At 51.9% G+C, this 23,830-nt stretch overlaps 1 protein-coding gene across 14 annotated transcripts in view; it reads left to right on the forward strand.

Moving 5' to 3' along the window:
* NCOR2 (nuclear receptor corepressor 2) overlaps nt 1-23,830 on the forward strand; it is a 302,271-nt gene that overhangs the window by 230,851 nt on the left and 47,590 nt on the right. For 13 of the 14 annotated variants that reach the window (XM_074205397.1, XM_074205399.1, XM_074205405.1 and 10 more), the window contains 4 exons: nt 3,830-3,977; nt 11,384-12,041; nt 21,878-21,998; nt 23,397-23,553. In XM_074205397.1, the coding sequence (XP_074061498.1) occupies nt 3,830-3,977; nt 11,384-12,041; nt 21,878-21,998; nt 23,397-23,553 (1,084 nt within the window). The remainder of the gene's footprint in view (nt 1-3,829; nt 3,978-11,383; nt 12,042-21,877; nt 21,999-23,396; nt 23,554-23,830) is intronic. The other variant, XM_074205400.1, reaches the window with a different exon arrangement.

The raw sequence follows: 23,830 nt of genomic DNA on the forward strand, positions 1-23,830 counted from the left end.
AAGTCTTCACAGTTGATCATTACAATATTGCTGTGCACAGTGACCTCCTGGTTCTTTCCACTTCCATGTGCATCAGTTCATAGAGGTCTTACCTCGTGTTTCTGAAACAACCCCCTCGTCATTTCCCACAGCACAATAGTTCTTCATCACCTTCACATATCTCACCTTGTTCAACCACTTCTCAGCTGATGTCCAATGTCCAGTGTCCAATTCCTTGCCTCCACAAAGAGCTGCTGTAAATATTCTGGTACAGATGATCCCATTGGGATATGGACCTAGTAGTGGTGTTACTGGGTCAAAGGGAAAGCTCCGTTTTAGAGCCCTTTGGGTGTTGGAGCAGATTGTTCTCCAGAACAGTTGGATCGGTTCACAGCTCCACCAGCCACGCATTGCTGTGCTTCTTTTTCCACATCCCCGCTAACATTTGTCATTTCTGATGGGTGTGAGCTGGTACCTTTCATTTGCAAGTCCCTAATCAATAAGGAATTCAAGGATTTTACTTTTATTTTTTCTTTTGAAAACTGCCTGTTCATATCCTTTGACCATTTGTCAATGAGGGAATGTCTCAATTCTTCAGGATTCAGGTCCCTGTATATTTATGAGATGAAGCCTTTATCAGAGAAACCTGTTGAAAATGTTTTGGTATTACTTCATAGTCTATGGTATACCTTTTAGCAAAAATGTAGTTTCCCTGATCATCTTTTTTCATTCAGTTACCTCTTGCTTTTGCTTTGACTAAGATCATAATTACTATCCCCCCCTGCCTTTTTTAATTGACTTCAGCTGAAACCTCTTAGATTCTCTCCAGTCCCTTGTAACTCTGTAAGCGTTTCTGTTTCCAGTGTGCCTCTTGTAAACAACATATTGTTGGATTCTGGTGTCTAATCCATTCTGCTCTCTGCTTCCGTTTTATGGGTGAACTCATCCCGTTCACATTACAGTTATGATTACCATGTATTTCCCTCCATCCCAGTCTCCTATTTCTTCCTCTCTCCTTTTTTATTGTCTGTCTTCAAAAGTCTATTTTGCTTCTAACCACTTCCTCCCTTAATCTGCCCTTCTTTTTTATCATCCCCACCCTCTTTCTTTTATTCCCTTTCCCATACTGTTTCTCTATTAGGTAAGAGATTTCTATACAGAACTCTTGTGTGTGTGTATGTGTGTGTGTGTGTGTGTGTGTCCTTGCGTCCTTGCATCCTTGCTCCTCTTTGATTCTGATAAGAGGGAGGTCCAAGCCTTGCCTGTCCCTATCCATTTTCCCCTCTTCTATAAACCTCTTTTATGAGAAAATTTTCCTCATTTTACCTCTCTTCCTGCTTCTCTCAGTGCATCTCTCTTTTTCTCATCTTTTCACTTTCGGGGAGATCGCCCCAACATCACTCACTCATACCTATGCCCTCTGTCTATGGAGACTCATTCTAAAAATGGTAAAGTTCTATATCATCTTTTCATTTAGGAATGTGGGTGGTTTAACTTTATTGAAACATTTATGATTACTGTTTTTTTTGTGCTTCTCATGAGTCTTTTGTTTGAATGTCAAATTTTCTATTCAACCCTGGTCTTTCATCAAGAATAATTGAAAATTCTCTATTTGATTTAAATGTCTATTCCCCCCCACAAATTACACTCAGTTTTTCTGGGTAGGTGATTCTTGGTTGTAATTCTGGTTCTTTTGCCTTCTGGAATATCATATTCCAACCCTTCTCCTTTAATGTGTAAACTACTAAATCTTGTGTGATTCTGACTGTGGCTCCATGATATTTTAATTGTTTCTTTCTGGTTGCTTGCAGCATTTTCTTCTTGACCTGGTGGCTCAGGAATTTGGCTATTCCTGGGAATTTTCATTTTAGGATATTTTTCAGGACATTGATAAATTCTTTTGATTTCTATTTTATTTTCTGGTTCTAGTTTTTAAGGAAGTTTTCCTGTATAATTTCTTAAAATATGATATCTAGGGTTTTTTTAAATAGGCTCAAACCTTTTTTTTGAGGAAGCTCAATAATTCTATTATCTCTCCTTGATCTATATTCTAGGTCAGTTTTTATTAAATATTAATGTTTTCTATTTTTCCATTCTTTTCACTTTTTTTTATTGTTTCTTGCTGTTTCATAGAGTCACTAGCTTCCACATGCCCAACTCTGATTTTTAAGGAATGATTTCCTTCAGTGACCTTGGAGTTTTTTCTTTTTCTTTAGTTACTATATGTGCCTCTTTTATCATTGGGTCAGTTCTGTTTTTATTTTTTTATTCTTCATTCTTTTTTTTGTACCACTTTTACCAGGCTGTTGATTCGCTTTACATAAGTGCTTCTTGTCTCACTCATTTCTTTTCCCAATTTTTCCCAACCATTCTTATCTTTTTCTTTAACTCATTAGGAATTCTTGTTGAGTTTGTGTCCAATTTGTAAATTTTCTTTGAAAATTTTTTTGCAGTCAAGTCCATATTGTTATCTTCTAACTTTTTGTCTTGATATTTCTTGCCATCATAGTATCTTTTTATGGTCAAATTCTTTTTGTCTTTGCTCCTTTTCCCAGCCTGTTTCTTGATTGTGAACTTTCTGTTGCAGTTGAACTCTGTTCTCCTGAGGGTGGGGAGGCCCTGTCCTAAGCCTCAGGTTTATCTTCTTTTGTATTGCTGTTTGCAGAGCTAGTTCTGAGGGTCTGCACGATTTGGGTGCTTCCAAAAGTGTTGTGAGTCCGTGGGAGATGTGGCCCTGCTCTCCTGGTCTGCACATGGATCTCTGCCAAGGCAGAGATCTCTGTCTCGCTCTGCTGCAGCCACAAGCTCTTAGGCTTCTCTTGGCCCATGAACCTCCCCAAACATCTTACTGTGACCTCAGTTTTTCTATTTACATGGGTTGCTTAGATGATGTGGCCTGTAGTTCATTAGAGAATGTACTGGATTTGGGGGACAAAGGCCCTAGATTTGAATCCTGGCCCTGCTTCTTAAGACCTAGGTAACCTTAGTCAAGTCATGTCTGGAACTCAGTTTCCTCATCTGTAAAATTGGCCTCCCAAGACCTTTCTGGTTGTACAGCTATCAGACCTCATCATTCCTTCCAGTTTAGCCTTGCTAAAAATTAAAGTGAGAAATGAAGCTGTTAGTGATCCCCACTTTACCCTCCCTCCCCCACACCCATACCAAGACTCCTGCCTCAGCTCCTGGTGCCTCCCTCCCCTAAAAATATCCTATGTTTATGTATTGTGGATACAACATATATATATATATATATATCTAGATCTAGGCATAGACATATATATATATATATATACATATATATACGTATATATATGTATATATATGTGTATATATATATATATATATAGAGAGAGAGAGAGAGAGAGAGAGAGAGAGATGATAGAATGAAAACTCTTTCAGCAATAACAGATTAATGAGGGGCAGCTGGGTGGCGCAGTGGATAAAGCACCGGCCCTGGAGTCAGGAGTACCTGGGTTCAAATCTGGTCTCAGACACTTAATAATTACCTAGCCTTGTGGCCTTGGTCAAGCCACTTAACCCCATTTGCCTTACAGAAACCTAACCCCCCCAAAAAAATAACAGATTAATGAATGCTTGTTATTGATTGATTAATATTTATTATTGATTGATTGAATATAGTAGACAGCATCTGTGATAAAACTGGAATGTTCCTGAATGTTGAGATAGACAGGGTGAAGTGGTGGGGTGATGGCCACACACACACACACACACACACACACACACACACTCATTCTACCCTCCAGACATTAGTGATCACACAAAAAGGTAGGCATCCCTTTCCTTAGTACTGTGACCATTCCTCCCTAAGTCTTTGTCCTTTTTGTCCTAGGAGAAGGAAAGAAATGCTCGAAGGAAGAAGAAAAAAACCGAAGCCGTTCCAAATGAGGAGGCTCCCTTCCCTCCTGTGGTGGAGGATGAGGAGATGGAGGCATCTGGGATGAGTGGCAATGAGGAAGAGATGGTGGAGGAGACAGAAGGTAAGAGAAGGTGCTGGCTGGCCAAGAACAGACCAGAGCTGCCATGGGGTCATGGTTGAGGAAGCCCATCTGGTCCGGGAAAGGCAGGGCAAGGTGGTGCTCATCAGAGTAGAGGCTGATTGTGGTGCCAGGTGGGGTGGGGGGCCGAGTCTGGCTGGACTGGAGAGACCTATGATGAAGTAGCAGCCAGGTGGCAAGAGCCTGTCCTGGAGATAGCGAGCGTCCATCCTCAGGGCTTTTCTTGTCCTCCCTTGCATTTCTGCCTAGGACTTGAGATTGATCTCTGTATCTTGTGTCCCTTTCTGAGGGAGTGCAGGCTTGTGATGAGGTGAGGAGGTGTGTGTGTGTGTGTGTGTGTGTGTGTGTGTGTGTGTGTGTGTGTGTGTAAACTAGCAAGATTACCATTTGTGTGTGTGTGTGTGTGTGTGTGTGTGTGTGTGTGTGTGTGTGTAAGAGGTAGGAACCTGGCTCTTTCCATTGAAGTCCATTCAAGTTTTAGGTCTGTGGGAACATGTAGCCCCCCCATCTCTCTCTCTTTCTCTATGTCTCTGTGTTTCTCTCTGTCTCATCTCTCTCTCTGTATCTCTCTCTAACCCCCACCCCCACCCCGAAGAGAAGGCCTCTCTGCTCAGCCTCCTCCGATTCCTTGCCTCAGGATGTGCTGAGTCTGGGTGGTGGAAGGTCTTCCCTCAGATGAATCTCCCTGGACCCATTTTCCCTCTCCATCCCCCCTCCCATCCCCCAACCAACAGGTAAGAAATCAGGGTACCCTTGCAGGAAGAAAGCCCTGGGTGGATCTGCTGCTGGGCATCTCCTCCTAAACACCCATCTGCCCCCAACCCCTTTGACTTTCCTTTCCCTGCTTCCTTCCTTGTCCTTCCCTGTCCATCTGTTCCTTCTGAGTCTTGGACAGAGTCTGTTTCCAAGCCCTTATACCTTCCTATCACCTATTTGTTTCTTTACAAATGGCCCCCACCCCATCCAGAGTGGAGGTGTGGTCAGGACCCTGGGTAATGATGGATGTGATTAGAGGAGGGGAGGCCTTGAAGTCTAGCCTAAACATAACCTGGGACACCCCTGCCCCAAATCTGCCCCATGCTGCCCCCCGGAAGAAGGAGATGGACTGGCCCTGGAGCTCCCTCCAGAGAGAAGCTTTCAACTTATCAATTGGGCGCCTACTGTGTGTGCATGCTAAGCACTGTGGTTACAAAGAAAGGTAGAAACAGTCCCTGCCCTCAGTCTGGTGGAGGAGACCACATGTAACCAGCTGTGTACAACCAAAGTCTACCAGGATTATTGCAGCAATTGAGAGAAGGAAGGCCCAAGCATTAAGGAGGATTGGCAGGAGGATTTTAGCCGAGACTTGAAGGAAGCCAGAGATGGAGGAAGGAGGAGGTGAGGAGAAAGGGCATCTCAGGCCTAGAGCTTGGCCAGTGCAAATGCCCACAGCCTCAAGATGGAGTGGGTCGTGTGAGGACCAGGAGGCTGGCATCATGCCCCTGCACAGCCATAAGGGACCTGGCCACTGGGACTGGAAATTGTTGGTCTCCTAGATCTTTTTTTTCCCATGAAAAGTGACTCATTAGTGAGCAGATTCTGGGCAAATCTGCAGTGGTGGGAGCTCTGTGACTTTGCCACAGAATGCCAGTCTGGGTGATGAGCCCTCCTTCAGGAGGGAACAACAGGCCACCAGATGGGAAGCCTCCTTTCAGAGCCCTCCTCCTCAGTGTTACAGCTGCTCCTTCTCTCCATGGTCAGCGCCTTCAAGGCTTGGCCTCCCACGAGCCTTCCCCTGTGTCTTGTGAAGGGCGTTTTGGCGGTAAGGGAGGATGGTCTAACTCCTAGCCTAACAATCCCCCCATGGCCCTCAGTCGTTCCCCTGTAGACCCCAGTCTTCTCTCTTGGAAAAGGATGAATTAGAACAAGGTGATCCCTGTGACTTGGCGGGGCCTCTGTATCCTCACCTGTCCAGTGACATTTCTTTCCAGCTTTCAGTCTGTGAGTTGAAAGTGAGCCTAAGTTCTGTGATCTTTCCATGAAGGGATGGCCAAGGAGGTCTCTGAAGTCCCTTCTGGTCCTAGTACCTCTCCAGGCCTCAGTTTCTTCCTCTTTAAAAATCAGACACCTGGGAGCCCCTGCCAGCTCCAGACCTCAGGTCCTTCATGTTTTGAGGTGTCATTTAGGTGGCCAGACCACTTTAGTCCTATGCTATTTGACCATCTCTCCACACCAGCCCTTCCTATCACAGGGGTTCCTCCCTTTGTCTGTTCTTTGACTCAGAGGCTTTTTAGAGCTGGAAGGACCCTTGGAAATCTCTCGTACAGTGCCTCCCTTGCACCAAAAGCCCACTGAGCAGAAGGATTTGCCCCAAATCACAGCCTAGAAGTGGCAGAGGAAGGGGCTTGCCTCTGAGCCCTTAGGGGGAATAGTCAGTGACCAAGCTGGGACTTGAACCCAGGACTCTAGATGCCCCTTACCCTGGACTTTCCTAAGCCATTGAGCTGCCTACTAAAGGATCAGGAGGTCACTGACTCTGGGTGACCTTGAGTCAGAATCTTCACCTCTCACCCCCACAGGAGAACCTTGATGGAGAACCTGGCAGGTGGGTGAGGCTAGTTGAATCCTCCCTATCCTGACTGGTGTCCTTCAGGTCCAGTCACAGACAGTCCCTCTCTTCCTCCCCACTTTGGGATGGCCTGCTTCCCAGCTATGAGCCCCTGGGAGAGTTACCTCACATAGCCTCTCCTGAGAAGAGAGATGATGAGAGCCCCCACTTGCTCCTGAGACAACATCTCATCCTAATATCCTGTAAAATGGAGCTACGGTGAAAATCTCAGCCAGTTCCAGCCCACAAGAGGGTCTTCTGTGCTTGGTGTCCTCAGTAGACAGAACCCAGGCCCTCTGGCTTCCAGTCTGGGGTTCTTTTTCCTGAGGATAGACTGCCCAGCTTGAGGGGGGCCTTGAATGCCAAGAGAGTGGGGCTGGTAGACCTGCGGGACATCATGGGTCTTTGCCAGCCCCACCACCATCCTGGAGTCCCAGGGTATTTGGCCCCTTCCCTTGTCCCTCTCAGAGGGAGGCCCCTCCCACCTCTCCTTGGGACGTAGGGACCCTTAGTGTTCCACCAGCCGTTCTGGTCCTGTGGACTGGAAGTTTGGGGTTTGTTAAGGACAGGACTTGGGAGCTTGTTTGTTCTCCCTGATCAGACCTTGAACCCGCAACCGGCCTCGTGAAGCAGCGCGGTTTGGAAATGTGTGGCATTGATGGACTGGCAGGAAAGCTCCCAGAAGGAAGTTTTGCTGGGACAGTGGAAAATTTGTGGTGTGTGTGAGGACAGGGGGTGAAGCCTCCCATGTCCTTCCAGTTGCCAACAGACCCTGGCGTGGTGGGGAGGCAGAGGCAGCTCCTAGAGCAGTCCCTGTCCCCAAAGGGCTGGCTGTCTGCCCAGCTGATAGAACAGGGTGGGCGACAGTACAGTCCCTGAAGCAGCTTCACACAGGTGGGGTCACCTGAGAGGTAGAGCTGAGGAAACCTTCCAGCTCGAAGCCAGGCATCAACCAGGCCACGGGGGCACCGGCCATCTGGAAGGAGCTAGAAAAGCAGGTCAGAGCCAGCTTGGGAAGGGCTTGAGAAGCCAGGCTGACCAGAGGCAACAGGGAGCTAGTGACCCAAGAAGCCTTTATTAAGTAACCCAGGGGAATAAGGGGCTGGGAATGGGGTACATTCTGAAAAGGTGGGGCTTCAGGGACTCTAGGGCTCCTGATACTCAGGAGAAGAGTCTGCCAGACCTGGGGGGAGGGGCAGGAAGAGAGCTTGGGGTGGAGAAGACTTGGGATCAAATTCTACCTCAGACAGCCCTGAGTTGTGTGGCCCGGGCAGGTGCAGATGTGCCTCAGTTTCTTCCTCTGTAAATGGTGATAAGATCTGTGGTCCTCGCAGAGTCATCCTGAGAATCAGACAGGATGCACTCTAGAGCGCTGTGGATTCACCTCCGCAGGGTTGGCATCATTACCACTAGCTCCTTCTCATCTTTTCTCTTTTTTAATACATTTTGTGCTATCTTTTAGTTTTACATCATCTCCATTTCCAGATGTCTTCTCTTTCCTCCCCCCACCAGAGCCACCCCTTTATATCAGAGTGGAAAAGAGGGGGAAGCAGCTCTGAAAAGCTCCAGAAATGCCAGCCTGACCTGTCTGCAGGGCATCATGGAGCACCAAGGGTCAGCCTCAAGCCAAGGGGCTCGGGGGCAAATGATGCAACTAATGTCTCGGGAGGCGGGCAGCAAGTCCATGACAAGAGGAGCCCTGTAATTAAAGACATACATAAGAGTTAAAACACGAGGTAGCTTGGGGGGAGGTGAGTGCCTCTGAGGCAGGGGGAGCACATCAGACAAGCTTCATGCAAGCAGATGATGGCAGAGGATGGCCCTTGTATGTACTGTTCTGTATCCATTGCCCCCGCCTCTGCAAACAAACTGAGTCTTTTCTTTTTTACTCAGGTTCAGAAAGAACTGGTTCTAAGATGAGGTCCTATCTTGTTGTAGGGATGACCCTGAGACGCTGGGTTCTATGGACTTTTGAACAGACAGATAGACAGACTGCCTTTTGTAGTTGAACAAAAGTGACTACAGGGGCGGCTAGGTGGTGCAGTGGATAGAGCACCGGCCCTGGAGTCAGGAGTACTTGAGTTCAAATCTGGCCTCGGACACTTAAATAATGACCTAGCTGTGTGGCCTTGGGCAAGCCACTTAACCCCACTGCCTTGCAAAAACCTAAAAAAGAAAACAAAATGACTACAGTTAGAGCAACAGATAGTTTGTTATGGTTTTTAAAGCATTTTAATCCTCAGAATCACAAATAACAGTTGGTACCCACTATTGGAGACTTGGCATGCCAGCCTCAGGCACTGGGGACTCAACTAAAGTTGTCTCCACTCTAGATGTTAGGAAACTGGAGCACAGGGAAAGTCCAGTGCCTGGCCCGGGCTCACACTGCTAGGGAGTATCGAAGGCAAGATTCGATCTCGGACCTTCCTACTAGCACACCACTTTAAATATTAAATATAAGTTCTCTTCCCGCCAGGCTTCTCGGAGGGCATCCTCAGCATTACGCCTGCTGGCTCTAATTAGTTAATTGTGGAGGAGGATGAGAGACAGACACAGACAGAGACACCCAGGTCTGGAATGAGCTGGAATGGGTCACGTCAGAATTACTTTAGCAGGGAGGGCTTTTGTTGGTGATCTTTCAGGCAGTTGGGTGACGGCCGAGAGTCAGGAATCCCTCTTTCAGACCCCCTTTTTGAGCAAGTTACTTAGTGGCTTCTGCCCACCTCGGTTTCCCTACCTGTAAAATGTGGATAGCGGGACCTACCTCCCAGGGCTGTTATGAGCTTCAAATGAGATAATATTTGAAGGGCATTTGCAAGCATTAAGCCTTATTTCAAGGTGTGTTCTTATTATCAGTTTTTATTATTAAAAGATTCAGGAAAGAATGTTGACTTTTAAAACATTCCTCAGGGTCCAAGTCCTGGGCAGCCTCTGCCCCCCCTTCCCTTTCCTGACTGAGGATGGGGCCTGGCCACCAAGGAAGCCTGGGCGTTCTCTGAAGCCTCTCTGTCCCTGGAGGGCCCTGCTTTTCTCTGACCTTCCTGATGAAAGCCTCTTCTTTCCTCCCCTGCCTCGCCTTCTCTCAGTGAGCTGAGCCTGCTCTTATCTCTGATTTCAGCAGAGAAAAGAGTAGAAAGGGCTGGGGGAGAACGGTGGGGTCTGTGCTGGTGGGAGGTGTGGGGGAAGGGTCGAGGACGGACAGCGACAGAAGGTAGAAGGCCTGGGATGGGACAGGAAGCAGAAAAAGAGCCTGGGTTGAAGGGAAGACAGAAAAGGGAGTGAGGAGGAAGAGGAGGAGGAGGACAGGAAGAGCTCCATCTCCTTGGAGCGAGGGTCTTGTGGGGGACTCCTCCTGGGGTTTGTTTCAGAGCTCCAGGAGGTGCGGCAGGCTCGCCACAGCAGCTGAGGCTGAAGGCCAGGGGCCCAGAGTCTCTGGCATGGCCCCTTCCACACACACACATCCCTCTTTATTCTATTTCACACCACATTTATATGGTTCCTCTCTACCTGCCTTTTGGCTTTTCATGCTTCTGGTCCTAGGATGCAGTGGCCCCTCTGGCCTAGGGGTCAGGAGAGCAGGCCTCTTGTCTGCTGAGCCTCCGGGGCCAGACCCTGCCCAGGGCCAGGGCAGCAGGATCTGCCCAGCGTCCCACTCCCGTAGAGCTGCTATGGAGTGGGGGGTGCAGGGCAGGGCTGTCTTCCTCCAGAGTCATCTAGGAGCCCCCTCTTAGTAAGGCTGTGGCCCTCTTGTCGCAGCTCCTCAGGACCTTCCTTCTCCAGCTTGGCTCCTGCTCATACCCCCTTCCTCCCTGTTCTCACTGTCTCTTCGCTGCTGGGCTCTTGGAAGTCTTCAAGAAGAAGGCCTTGGGCCAGGGGTCACTCCATCCTCATGTCCCTGTATCTTAGACCCACAGAGCGAGGCCCTTCCCAAGTTGAGAGGTCAGACTCATTGTCTTCAGCCAGGCCACCCTTAGGGGCATGGGACAAGGGGTGGTGATGGAGCGTTTCCCTCAGGACTCTCTCTGTCAAATGCCATCCCATTCAAATAACTACCCAGAGCAACCCTGGAGAGGAAAAAAGAAAAGGGGTGTGTGTCTGTATGTATAAGTGTGTATGTGTCTCTGTGTCTCTGTGTCTGTGTGATCTGTGTGCATGTCTGTGTGTGTCTGCATCTGTGTCTGTGTATGTATGACTATCTGTGTATCCATGTGTCTATATATCTGTGCATCTGTGTCTTTGTGTGTGTGTTTGTGTGTGTGTGTGTGTGTGTGTGTGTGTGTGTGTGTGTGTGTGTGTATCGGGGGTGGCATGTGGAGAGGGTCCCGGGTCCCAGCTTTCTCTTGGTGATGGTGAATGACCATGAGCTGCCCACCAGTGCCATACCGGCTCAACCAGGGAGGCACATCAGAAAGAAAAGACTTCTGGCCTTGAGAATCTGGAGAGGTCCCAGGCTCTGGCACAAGCTGAGTGACCAAGGGTCCAGGTTCTTGGAGACTCAGTTTCCTTGTATGTGGAATGGGAAAGAGCAGGGGCCCTGCTGTCCAGGGATCTTGGAAGAGACATGAGGCCCTTGGTCAGCTTTCCTGGACACTGTCCTAGTCGTCATAATCCCTGGAAGCCGGGTACCCTCTTTCCTCCACTGGTGAGGGCTGCACATTGTTGGGCCTGGGTAGGAGGGTAGCCCAGGCTCAGGGGCCTCCAGAAGCCCTATTCTCTGTTTCTGGCTTGCTGGGTCTTGGGGATGCCCAGTGGCAATTAAAGGGCTCTCATGGATCACCTCCCTTGTGTCTCTGTCTTCCAGTTGCAGTGAACAACAGTTCTGACACTGAAAGTGTCCCTTCCCCGAGGACGGAATCCAAGGACCGTGGCCAGAACGGGCCAAAGCCAGCACCGGCCCAGGGTGGTGAGGCTGGGGGTGCGGCAGCAGCAGCGGAGCCCCCCTCCAAGACAGAGGAAGCTGCCCCCAGCACCCCGGCCCCTCCGGACCCCTCTGCTCCCTCTGTGCTCCCCGCTGATCCTCCGGCCCCTGCCACACCCACCCCCACGGCAGCCCCCACTGCCCAGACAGTGGCAGCCCCCGAAGAGGCCAGCCAGGACCCCAGCGAGGAGGAAAAGGCCCCTGAGGAACTGGTGGTCGATGTCGTGAAGACAGAAGAAGAGGAAGAGGGGGCAGCTGAAATGTCTGGGGATGAGGCCTCCAAGAAAGAGGCCAAGAAGGAGACCGAGGAGGAGGAGGGGGCCGACAAGACCAAGGAGGGAGAGAAGAAAGAGGAGACCGGAGGAGGGGGAGGGACTGGCCCCACTGCAGCAGCAACCGCTGGCACAGAGGGGCCACTGAAGGGCGAGAAGAAGGAAGGGGGCAAGGCGGCCAAGGGCCCGGGAACCAACCCAGATAGTGACTCCAGCGCCACCTGCAGCGCCGACGAAGTGGATGAACAGGATTCGGTGGACAAGAACAGGTGAGTGTGGCCTGGTGTGGAGTCTGGGTAAGACCCCATCCTGGGGGCTCTCAGCTTCGCTCCCCTCCTCTCCTGGTCACTGTGTCCCAGCACCCCCAGGTGCAGCCTCCGCTATCTCTCTCAGCCTCAGTTAGCCCTTCTGTAAGATGGCAGGAGACCCTGGACCAGAGAAACTCCAACATAGATAGAGCCATCCATGCTTCCTCCAGAGCATGGAGGGTGGGAGAGGGGCTGGGACCCTCCAGCATGGCCTCCAGAGGCAGCCGCAGGGGTGCAACAGAGAGAGTGCTATTCTGGAGTCAGGGAGACCTGAGTTCAAAATTGGCCTTGGGTACTTCCTAACTGGGTGACCTTTCTCTGCTTCAGTTCCCTCATCTGCAAAATTGGGATCAGTCACACTCCCTCCCTTGGTTGTTGTGACAATAAAGTGAAATATTTGTGAAAATGCTTAGTAGGGGAACAGCTAGGTGGCACAGTGAGTAGAGCACTGGCCCTGGAGTCAGGAGTACCTGGGTTCAAATCCGGTCTCAGACACTTAATAATTACCTAGCTGTGTGGCCTTGGGCAAGTCATGTAACCCCATTGCCTTGCAAAAACCCTACCAAAAAAACACCTCAGAGGCCTTTGCAGCAGCACCCAGAACTTGAAAGGCACTGGATTCTAGATGTTGACCCAAAAGGGGGCTTGGAGGCTCCTTCTCTGAGTCCTTACATTACAGGCGAGAAGCCAAGTCACCTACCTGCCCATGGTCACCTCCATACTAAGCAGCTGCCCCAGGATTCGAACCCCCAGCCCTCTGCCTCCAAATGGAGCTTGCGTCATAGACTCAGAAAGGACTCTGGGGACACTGCGACCAGCCTCATTTTTTCAGGGGGTCTCTGAGGTAGAATTTGGTTGTTGTTTTTTTTTAGGTTTTTTCCAAGGCAAACAGGGTTAAGTGGCTTGCCCAAGGCCACACAGCTAAGTAATTATTAAGTGTCTGAGACCGGATTTGAACCCACTGGAGAGGCAGGCTGTGTCTTAGGGCTTTGTGCTGGGTCCTTCCAGGTCTAAATCAGGTAGTCAGTAAGCATTTATTAAGTGTCTTCTCGGCCCAGGCTAAATTCTGAGGGATATAAAAAGGAAATCGTGCCTGCCGTCAAGGAGCTCACAGTCTAAATGGGAGAGACATCCTGCAAGAATAAACTGGAAGAGAAGGAAGTCCAGGAGATGAGAGGGGTTGGAAGGTGGGAGCCTTGGGGGGACCCAAAGGAAGCCAGGAGGTCTGGAGATGGAGACGAGGGGGAGTGTCCCAGACCTGGGGGATGGCCAGAGAGGGTCTGGTCCCTGCACCATCCAGGGGGCAGAGTCCCCAGATGGAAGAATATGTGATGGGAGGAAAGGCTTTGAAGGTTGGCCAAAGCATTCTGTGCTTGATCCTAGAGGGGCCGGTGCCCCCCAAGGTGACTGGGGGGTGACAAGACCTATATGTGTTGTAGGAAAATCCCTTTAGAGGCTGAATGGAGGATGGACCGGAGTGGGGAGGGACTGGAGGCCGACCCTCCACCTGCTACAAGAAAGGCCTGGGTTCAAATTCCCCTCTGGCAGGTACTAACTAGCTGTGGGACCCTGGGCAAGTCACCTCATCTGCCTCAGTTTCCTCATCTGTAAGGTGGGTCTGGAGAATAATACCTTTTTTTTAGGGGTTTTTTTTTTTTGCAAGGCAAATGGGGTTAAGTGGCTTGTCCAAGGCCACACAGCTAGGTCATTATTAAGTGTCTGAGACTGGATTTGAACCCAGGTGCTCCTGACTCCAAGGCCGGTGCTTTATCCACTATGCCACCTAGCAGCCCCAAGAATAATACCTACTTTCAAAAGTTTCTGTGAGGAATTTGTAACTCACTCTGAAACTTTGAAAGCGCCGGACCTATGTGCTTAGCTGTTGTTATTAACATTATGCAAGGCCCAGAAAAAAGAAAGCCCCCACCCCCCGTTATCCCATAGCTGGGGCCCACACCCCAGGTCCTGTGTCCTTTTCCTGTCCCAGTCTCCAAAAACAAACTTGATTTTACCACAGTTAGGTTTAGAGAGGCCATTCCAGCCCAAGATCAGCCCGAAGCAAGGTCAGTCTGTGTCATTGGCTCCCACTTCTGTTCCAGGGGGTGATGGCCATGGGGCAACCGGCTTCCAGGGAGGCCAGGCTGGGCCCTTTCCCCCACCCCACCCCTTGGGCCTTGGTGTCCATGAGCAGGGAGGTGGCACTGCCCTCTCGTCTCCTCTTCTAATTCCTCCTTCTCCCCCTCCTTCTCTTCCTCCTAATTCCTCTCCTGCTCTTCCTTCCATTCTTCCTCTTTCCTTCCTCTTCTTCCTACTCCTCCCTTCCACCTCCTCCTCTCCTCTTGCTCCTTCTCTCTTCTCCTTTTCTTCCTTCTCCTTTCCCTCTCCCCTCCTCCTCCTCTCCTCCTTCTCCTCTTCTCCCCCCTTCCCCCCTCTCCTCTCTTCCTCCTCTCCCCCCTTACTCCCCCCAGCTCCTCAGCCTCCCTGGCCCCTTGTCCAGATGCTGGCAGCCAGGCCCAGTGGGGCAGGCCAGCAGAATGGGGCTCAGAGCCCCAGTTATTGAAAGAGGGAGAGCGTTTTGTGGTCCCCGAGGCCGAGGAGGCCGCCCCTCTCCGTCATTCCTGTGTAATGGGGTCAGAGGGAGGCCTCTCCATGCTCACCCCACCCTCTCTCACGCTGCCTGGAGAAGCGTCATGGAAACACATTTTTCTGTCTCCAGCAGAGAGCTGAGATCATGGGGCCGTGGCGATAAGCTAATCCCCTTGCCTGTCGCAGGGCACAGTGCCCGTGGGTGCGGGTGCTTGAATCATGCCTGCTGGGTCCTGCCTGGGCCAGCCTAGCTATGAGCCTGGAGGGCTCATTTTTTAACTCCTTTGGAGAGTAGGAAGGGACCTCTGAGGTCTCCCCCAGTCAGTGTCAGGGAGTAAAGAGAAAAGATTCACAGGAGGGAAGACTGTCTGCAGCCCCCTCGGAGTGGAAGGCAGTGCAGCCTCATGAATGGACACAGAATTTGAATCCAGATCCTGATGCTCAAGTACCCATATGACCTTGACAAGTCTGTAATCAACTGTAAATAGGGAGGGAGCTGGGCTACCCGAGCTCTCAGGTCCCATGAATGATCCCTGAAAGAGAGTTGCCCTCCACACCGTGCCCACGTGGCCCATACATAGGCCTGTTGTGGCTTAGACCCCACCAGGGCTGGGGACTCCCTGCCTCACCAGGGAGTGCATTCCTTCTGAAGATAACTCATCATTGGGAACTTTCTTCATCTCCTCAAGGCCAAGCCTGCACCCACTGTTTCTCACTCTGTCCAGAACACGAGGCCTTGTCCACCCTCAGATACTTGGACTCGATTGTCACGTCCCCAAGAGCTTTGTTTTATTTATTAGGAAATTTCTTCCATAAATGGTATCTTGTTGGGTGCCTTACTCCTCCCCAGACTCCTCTGGCCTCTGGTGACCTTCCCCAAGGAGATCTAGATTTCCCACCAGGCTGGATCTCCAGTCAGCAGTGGTCCAGCTCACCCCAAATACTCTCAAGGCCCGTGGAGTTGCGGTGGAGAAACTCCAGCCTGGTAGATGAGAGACCTGAGTTTTTGGCTTGACTGCTCTTTTTGGATGGTTTCATTGGATGCTAGGCGCTTCCCATTCCTTCCGTCCAGTGTGCTAAGAGCATCTGTGGGGGGAGGGCAGTGCTTCTAGAAGGGGGACCACATCTGAGAGTGGTCAGTCCAGGCCTCCCTTTGCTCCCTTGCCTCTCAAGCCTCTTGGTCTGTCTAGTTAGATGCTCTGGGAGGCCCCTCCCTTCCAGCGTCCAGCTCTCCCTGCTGGCCATCAGGGTTTTCTCTTGTGGACTGGGGAGCCTTCCCTCCCACCCCCATACTTGCTCCTTCTCCACCCCATCCAAAGCTTCTGGATGGTTGTCCCTGGCTCAGGCTTGGCGCCCCAGGCTGAGGGGGATGAGATGCGTCACAACTGTCCTGGAAACCTTTCCCTCTGGCTTAGCTGGCCTCCTGGGAGTGGACTGGCTGGGGACACTAGGGCACCCTGGAGCTGACCCTCTGGCTCCTGGCCAGCCTCAGCCCCCCTCTGGACTGTGTGTGTCCACATTCCCTCCCCTCCCGCAGCCTGGCCTTGGCAGCGCCAGCTCCAGAACTGATTAGGATCTGCCCTCCCTCTTCCACCCCATGCACCAGTGAGGAGGGGTCACACAGACTTTTCAGGCATAAAAGATGCCTCCCAGCCCCAAGGAGGAATACTGCTCTGGGAGAAAACCCCTCTGGTGGTTTCTCCTTGGCAGGGCCCCAAGCTGTCTCCTTCCCTTTCCAATGATGTCAGTCCTCCCCCTGCATCCCTGGTTGGGAGAACACCCTTTGGACCTTTTCAGAAAAGGGGTCAGATTGTGGCTTGGCTGGCAAGGATGACCCTGAGCTGGGGGCTCTGAGCACAGAGTGGGTTTGTGGAGGGTTCCTTGGAGACCCTGGAGGAGCCCGCACTGAACATGGTGACCACATTCAAGCGAGCTTCCAGGATGGAGTGGCCCTGGAAGGGGCCATCCCCATTCCCATTTTACAGTTAAGGAAATTGAGGCAGATTGAGGGATTCCATAACCAGGAAGTGTCTGACACTGGATTTGAACTCAGGTCTTCCTGACTTCATACCCAGCATTCTTTCTACTCTGCCATACCCAGTGGCCTGACTTGTCCTGGCGGCACCCCATTTTTGGCCCCAAGCCAAGGCCTCCTGAGTTCTTCCCCATTCAGTCCCTTAACTGAGCAGCTGCTTAATCTTAAAACCCTGCCATGGCGCCTGGCTATCCACTATTTCTGTGGGTGATCCCTCTAGGGGCTCCTTCATCCCTGAGAGCCAAGATGGTACACAGGAGAGAGGGGACAGGGCATCCTGGAGGACTGGCCAGCGGTGGACCATCTGGCTCTACTCCACTGAGACCTAGAGGGGACTCTAGCCAGGGAATGTGGATGATTCATCTTTATAGCCATTCCCATCTGGGGGACCCTTCCCCTTCCCCCTCAGATCAGCACTTCCCTTGTGTCAAAGAAAGCAGCTAAGCCAAGATGTCGGGGACATTGGACAGTGTGTCCAGCATTCTGCCCTGGCGGTCACCCTGTCATCAGGAGATCTGTTGGGCAATGTGCTCCCCAGGTCATTCTCCCTAATCTGTGCTTAAACAGACACTGCCCCAGCCAGTGGTCATCTTTCCCCCTCCATTTAAGACCTCTGGCGATAGGGAGGCTCTCTACCTCCTGACCCTCCCAACTGAGGCCACTCTCAGTTTTGGTCCTCTAGGACATAACCCACCTCTTGGCCACATCCTCTCCTTGCTCCTTGTGCCCACTTTGCTGGGGCAGGGGAATCCAGGCTGACCTTCTGGCTACACAATAAGAGTTGAAGACAGCCGCCATGCCCTCCATTGGGTTGGTCAAGAGAGGTCTTGTGAGGGGCTATTTTGAAGGAAGCTAAAAGGTGGAGGAAGGTGGGAGCGAGGAATTGCCAGACAAAGATGCAGGGGGTCATCAGTGTAAATTTGCAGGGGGTTCAGCAGCAAAATCTAAGAAGCCTGGTTGTACTGATCGCCCATGGCCTTAGATGCAGTGTGGGGAGTGGAGCCGGGGCTCCCTGCTGCCCTTGGGCCATCCCAGCCTGACCAGGCCCTGCTGGAGGGGCCTCAGAGACCCTCAAAGAGTCATCAAACCCTTTTCTGCTTGCTCCCTCTCAGAATCACAGCCTGGTCCCTGGCCTGGAGGGGCTTCTCTCTGTGCATTGGCAGACCCAGGTGGCTTCTCTGCTCCCCCAGGGGAGTGGGAAGGAGGGTAGGGGGGGCAACTTGTGCCTCAGGACAGCTGCATTGGCTGCCTTCCCGTCCTTCCCTGGTTGGCAGGGCCAGGCATGGAGATGATCCCAGCTTGAGCCTGTCAGAGTTGGAAATAGCCACCTCCCAAAAGAGAAGAAAAAACGATCCTCCACCCCGAAACCGGGCAGGGGGTCCCCAGGAAGGAGGTTCAGGTTAAGGCCATGGGAAGAATCGGCCTGAAGGGATCTCTGAGACCTTCCAGGGGAGCTCAGCTTCTTCCCTCCCATCCCCTCCCTGCCTCGGAGGCTTCCTTCCTGAGGTCACGGGGGCCCTTGGTAGACTTCCTCAGGAGGCTCTGCAGCTCTGGGCCCCCAGCAGCCTCCTGCCTGCGTGCCTGGGCTCAGATCCCGGCTGTGCCTCTCTGCCTCTTCATCATCCTCAGCAGGGATGGGGTTCGGGCACCTCTCTGACTAAGCTTGTGTCCACCCTGAGGATTCTTTAACTTATTTTCTCCTTTGTCCAGCCCAACCTCCATCTCTGCTTCTGGTCACTCAATTCAGCCAGATCTCACTTTAACCAACCAAACAAACAAACCCAGTCATGGACATTCCTTTTCTTAGTCACCACCTCATGGAAGGGCATCCCCAATACAAAGAATAACAGAGCATAGGAGAGGGCACCTTCACCTAGTCCCAGACCCAGCTCTCCCCCCCAAGGCTGTAAAGAAGAGGGAGCAGCCGGCTCGTCCTTCACAACTCCTGGACACATTGTCTTTCTCAGCCCTTTGACTTTCCTGGTTCTGCAGCTTCTGCTCTGCGTCCGTTGATAACAGTCATCCTCTGCTTCCCTCTATCTTTCATGGAGACACCAACATCTTCCACAACATTTGTGCTCCACCATCTGTTGACCTGTTCCCACTTGGTTCACTTCTACTGTGACCTAGGCTTGGGTCAAGCTTTGGGTTACAAAGTCAAAAGTAGGAGCTAGGACCAACCCCCATCCCCCCAGGTTGTCCCAGGACTTGTCTGTTGGGCAGACAGCAGCCCAGGATGGATGAGTAATCTTCTGCTGTTAGCCAGGCAACCACTGCGGGCAGGTACTCCCTGTCCTTAGTCTCCCAGCCACCTCCTTTTGTACCCCAGCTGCCCACCGCCATACCTCAGAGAGAGAGGACCTTCATTGCCACCTGACTGCACAGTAAAGATGTGGGTGCCCTTTTCAGATCCTTTCCTGCCCTGCCCTTTAAGGGTTTGGGAGTCTGTGTACTGTAAGCATGTTTGGTGATAAACCTTGCAGTGAAGCGTGCTTTCATGCTGTCAGCCCTCACTGCCCCCTCCCCAATTCTCTCTGGGCACCCACTCCAGAGTTTTCACGGGCTGGTTGGAGGGGCCATGGGGACCCAAGGATGATGGAGTGTCCCGGGTCAGTGCCCAAGGCTGTTGAGTTCATGCTTGAGTTGGGCACTGTGATAGGGACCCGGGTGCTGGAGGGCCCCCTCCCCCCGCTTCTGGGCCAGAGCCAGGGCTGTGCAGACATTCCTCAGATATTTGCTGGTCTGATGCTACACCTGACTGGAGCCTGCCCCAGGGGGGCATCGTTGAGGGTGAACTCTTCAGGGACAGTGTGCCCACCAGGATCTTCTTGGGCCAGTCTTTTGGCTCTAAGCTCCAGTGGCTCCTGTTCCTCCAGGACCTACTACAGACTACTCGGGTGGTCTCTGGAGTCCCTCCCAGCCCAGCCCCCTCCACCACATTCACATCCCCTCCCCATTCACCCTCAGCTCTTTTAGGGCACATTCAAGCCCCCCCACCCCTGCCTCAGACTGGACCCTTCGAGGTGGCCTCCCTCTGGGGCCGGCTGGGGCATCTAGCCACAGGTTGACCTCCTTGAGGCCAGGGCCCACGTGGTTGCCTTTCTTTGCCACCTTCTGCATTGCACAGAGCCTAGAACTTAAGCATTCTGAGGATGTGGTGGCTGTAATCGTGGTCCTGATGACGGTTCTGTGGGCCATTTGTTTGCTCTAAGACGGCCCCATGAAGAAGACCCAAGCAGAGGTTAGTGTCCCTGCCTGGCAGGGGTGAGGCTGGGGGCCACTGGTGCCTTCCAGTGCCCGGGGCCCCAAGCATGACCCTCACCTCGCCCCTCTGAGGGGCTCCCTGACCTAAGTCTCTTGGCTTCTGAGAACCTCAGTTTGCTCATCTGTAGAAGGGATGTTGCAGGGGAGCAGAAGTGCTGCGTACACATGTATCATATCATCACTGGCACCTAAGAGCAATCCAGCCAGTGGGATTCAACATCTATCAACTGTGGAGGGTCTGATAGAGTGGAGAGGGTTTCAGGCCTTGCCCCAGACACTTACAGGCTGGGCCTGGGGGTGGGGGAGCAGGGCTCCAGCTGCTTGACCTCCACTGACTCACTCGTAAAATGGGATTGGGCCTTCTACCCTCTGAGCTTCTCCTCAACCTCGAGCCCAGGGCAGCCTCCTGAAGTTCAGCTTTTTCGCTTTCAGATGCTCTTTACTGGGAGCCCCACGGGCGAAGTGGATTATGAGTGATTACTCTGTATTCACATCCCATGCCTTTGTACCCTTAGTCTGACTTCTTGTCTCCAGTAGGCCCTCTCATGTCCTCCCATTGTCCAGCCGCTCTGCAGGCCCAGTTGATGTGGAGGAGCTTGGTTCTAATTGGTCCTCCCAAAAGGCACAGCATGCCACCCCCTCCCCACCATCCACATGGAGGAGCCCAGAGATCGAGGCAGCAGTTCAGGGAGCAGGCCACCCCATCTCTCTGAATCCTGTCTTATTTATCCTTGTTCTCTTGGGGGCTTCAGCTAGACCCTCAACTGGTAGGGCGTGTGACATCATCTTGAGGAAATTATCCTCCCTCTCTTGGTCTTCATTTCTTCCTTGATAGGATGATGATTAGTCAGTGTCTGTTAAGTGACCACTGTGGCCAAGACACTGAGGAGACACAAATCTGAAAAACTGAATATCCTGACATGCTAATGGGGGAGACTTGTGCCTGAAGAAATACAAAGAGCATAAACATATGGGTTGTGTGGATGAATGGGATGGATGGATGGATGGATAGAAAGTGGGAAGAAAGAAAAGGATTACAATGAAAGGAGGACGGAGCAGGAAAGGTTTTATGCAGAAGATGCTGCCAGATCTGTATCTTTAAGGGAGAGGTGGAGGTGAGGACGGGTCAGTTCTAGGTGTGAGGCATAACTAATTCAAAGGAAGCCTGGGGAGGGGAAATGGAAAGTCAGGTGGGAGAGCAGAAGGGGCAGTTTGACTATTGAGTGTGGGGGTGCATGGCATGTGTGATGGCCCTGGAGGGGCAGGGTGGGAGTAGGTGGAGGACCTTAAATGTCACAAGGAAGAATGTATTGATACTGGAGGGAGGGAATAGCTGCAGGTCTGTAGAATTCTAAGGTTTAATATCCATGATCCTCATAACAACCTTGTAAGAGGAGCAGGACATACAGGTATCATTATTCTGAAGGGGTTGGCACTTAGTGGACCCTTCAGTTCCTCTTTTTGCTCCAAATCTCTGATTCTCTGACCCCCATTTTACAGATGAGAAAACTGAGGGTCTCAGATTAACTGACCCATCCGAAGCCAGAGTCAGGTCTAGACGTCTCAGACAGCCTAAAATCTGTGATCCTGGCTCTGTCATCCTGTCTCTTTGCCTGTAGTGTCCCCACTAAAGGAAGTCGCCCTGTGGAAGGCTTATGAAGGCTTTTTCTAGGTGAGGTATGCGTGTTTTAGGTACCTGAGATAAGGTCGAGATTGCACCCAACCTATCAGGAAGCTCTCAGAATTGGCGTTGGGCCTAGCCTGGACCTGCTGGGTTCTCTGGGGCAGCAGATTTTGGGGTCCATCACCCTAAAACTGTATGTCATAGCTCTGAGGGCATTCCCCTGAATTCTCTGCCACCACTGGGGGGCTTCAGAGCTGGGGTTGACTCTGATAACTCTCTCTCCCACAGGCTCCTGTCCCCTCGGCCCAGCCTCTTAAACACCACCTCCGATGCCAGGACCAACCCTTCGCCTCAGAAGCCCCTGGACCTCAAACAGCTGAAACAGAGAGCTGCCTCCATCCCCCCCATTGTAAGTAGTTCACCTCCTCTGCTGCCTCTTGGTTTCCTCAAACTCTGGGCCTTCGGGAAGCCTGGAGCTTCTGTGAGGCCCCGTCTGCTCTCCCGCAGAGCCAGGACAGAGCCTCCCGACCCTCTCCTGGACTTAGTTTCCTGTTGTGTAAGAAAATAAATAAAGCTGAAATGCTCCCTCTGAGCATGGCCCGCACAGCTTGGGGGTAGGTGGAGAAATCAAGGCCTACAGTGAGACTTGGCCTCAGTCCCTCATCCCTGTGTTTCCTGGAGAAATCCCCATGGAAATGAGGCCAAAGAACAGATCTTGGGGGGTGGCTAATGAACTGGGCCGGGTGGCGGAATGGGGGATGAGGGGGGAGACAGCACATGTCATTCCAGACCTGGTGTCCCTCCCTCACTGAGCCTCAAGGACCCCCCAGCCAGATCCTTTCCTCCTCCCCAGATAGCACCTCCTTCTACTGGCCACTCTTGCCCCCAGAGGCAACCCTTCTCTGAAGGATCAGGGTTGGCATTCTGGGGGGGGGGGATGAACATACCAGAAACACGAATGAAATGGAAGATGATGCTGATCACGTGGCAGCCTCTCTCCTGGGACTGGCATTGCCCGGGTCACTGACGGCTGGTAGAGGTGGAGCCCGCTCTGCGCAGCCGAGAGGGGATCTCAGGCTAAGGGAGCTTCAAGAGGGCCCAACACCCTGCTGTCAATCAAACACTGCATCAAATCCATTAGAAAGGGGAAGGGGCTGGTTGCCTTTCTTGGTTTTCCCAGGGAGCTTCATGATGATCGATGGGTCAGTTCTCTGACCCTGGCTTGGGGTGGACCAGGTGATAACTCCAGAGGTATTCAGATCTGACCACCTGCGCAGAGGCCAGCCAGCTCTCTTGGACTCAGGCAGGAGTCAGTTACTTCACAGGCAGTTAGGAAGAGACGGCACTGTGCCGCTAGACCCAGGGTGGGGGGTTACAAAAGTGCGGTAGCCCCTGCCTGTAGGAAGCTCCTCTCCTGTCCGTCCTCTCTCAGAACCCTCCAGCACTCCTGATGAGTCCCCGTCCTGCCTCTGCTTGAATATCTCCAGGGACCGGCAGCTTGAATGTCTCCAGGGACCGGCAGCTCACTCTTGGGCAAAATGCAGTACCGCCAATTTTAGTCAAGTCCTTTTAGTTGTCTATTAATATTTTCCCTTCTAGTTTTCTAAGATGGCACTCAGTAAGAGTGCTTTAGTGGACCCATAGAGGTGGAAACTAACAGAATTGTCCCTGTTGGGAAAATGGGCATAAAAATATGAAGTATCCCATCTATAAAATGGGGGTACTCTCCCTCTGCCTCTAGCCCTGTTTTCCCTGAGAGGGTGCCTCCTGCCAGAGCCAGAAACTCACTGTGTCTCCACTCTCCCAGCAGGTCACCAAAGTCCACGACCCTCCCCGGGAGGAGCCGACCCCAGGAAAGCCGGCCCCTCAGTCCCAGCATCTTCTCCAGCCAGATGGGGAACCGCCCCAGCCGAGCAGCAGCCCTCGGGGCCAGAGCCGAAGCCCGGTTGCAGTGGAGAAGGAAGGTAAGCCTTGAATTATACACCTTCCCGGGGAGTACCCGATTCTAGGAAAGGGCAAGGGAGAGCATGGCCATGCCTTCTTTTCAAATATGCTGGTGTTCTTTGGCCCCCTTTCCTCAGTTCAGTTCACCAGGGAATTATTGAACTTTTCTTATGTGCTCGATACTGGGGAAAGGAAGTGAGGAAGGAAGGAAGGAAGGAAGGAAGGAAGGAAGGAAGGAAGGAAGGAAGGAAGGAAGGAAGGAAGGAAGGAGAAAGAAAGGGGAAGGAAGGGAGGAAG

Source organism: Macrotis lagotis, chromosome X, assembly GCF_037893015.1.
Source record: "Macrotis lagotis isolate mMagLag1 chromosome X, bilby.v1.9.chrom.fasta, whole genome shotgun sequence".
Classification (NCBI taxonomy): Eukaryota; Metazoa; Chordata; class Mammalia; order Peramelemorphia; family Peramelidae; genus Macrotis; species Macrotis lagotis.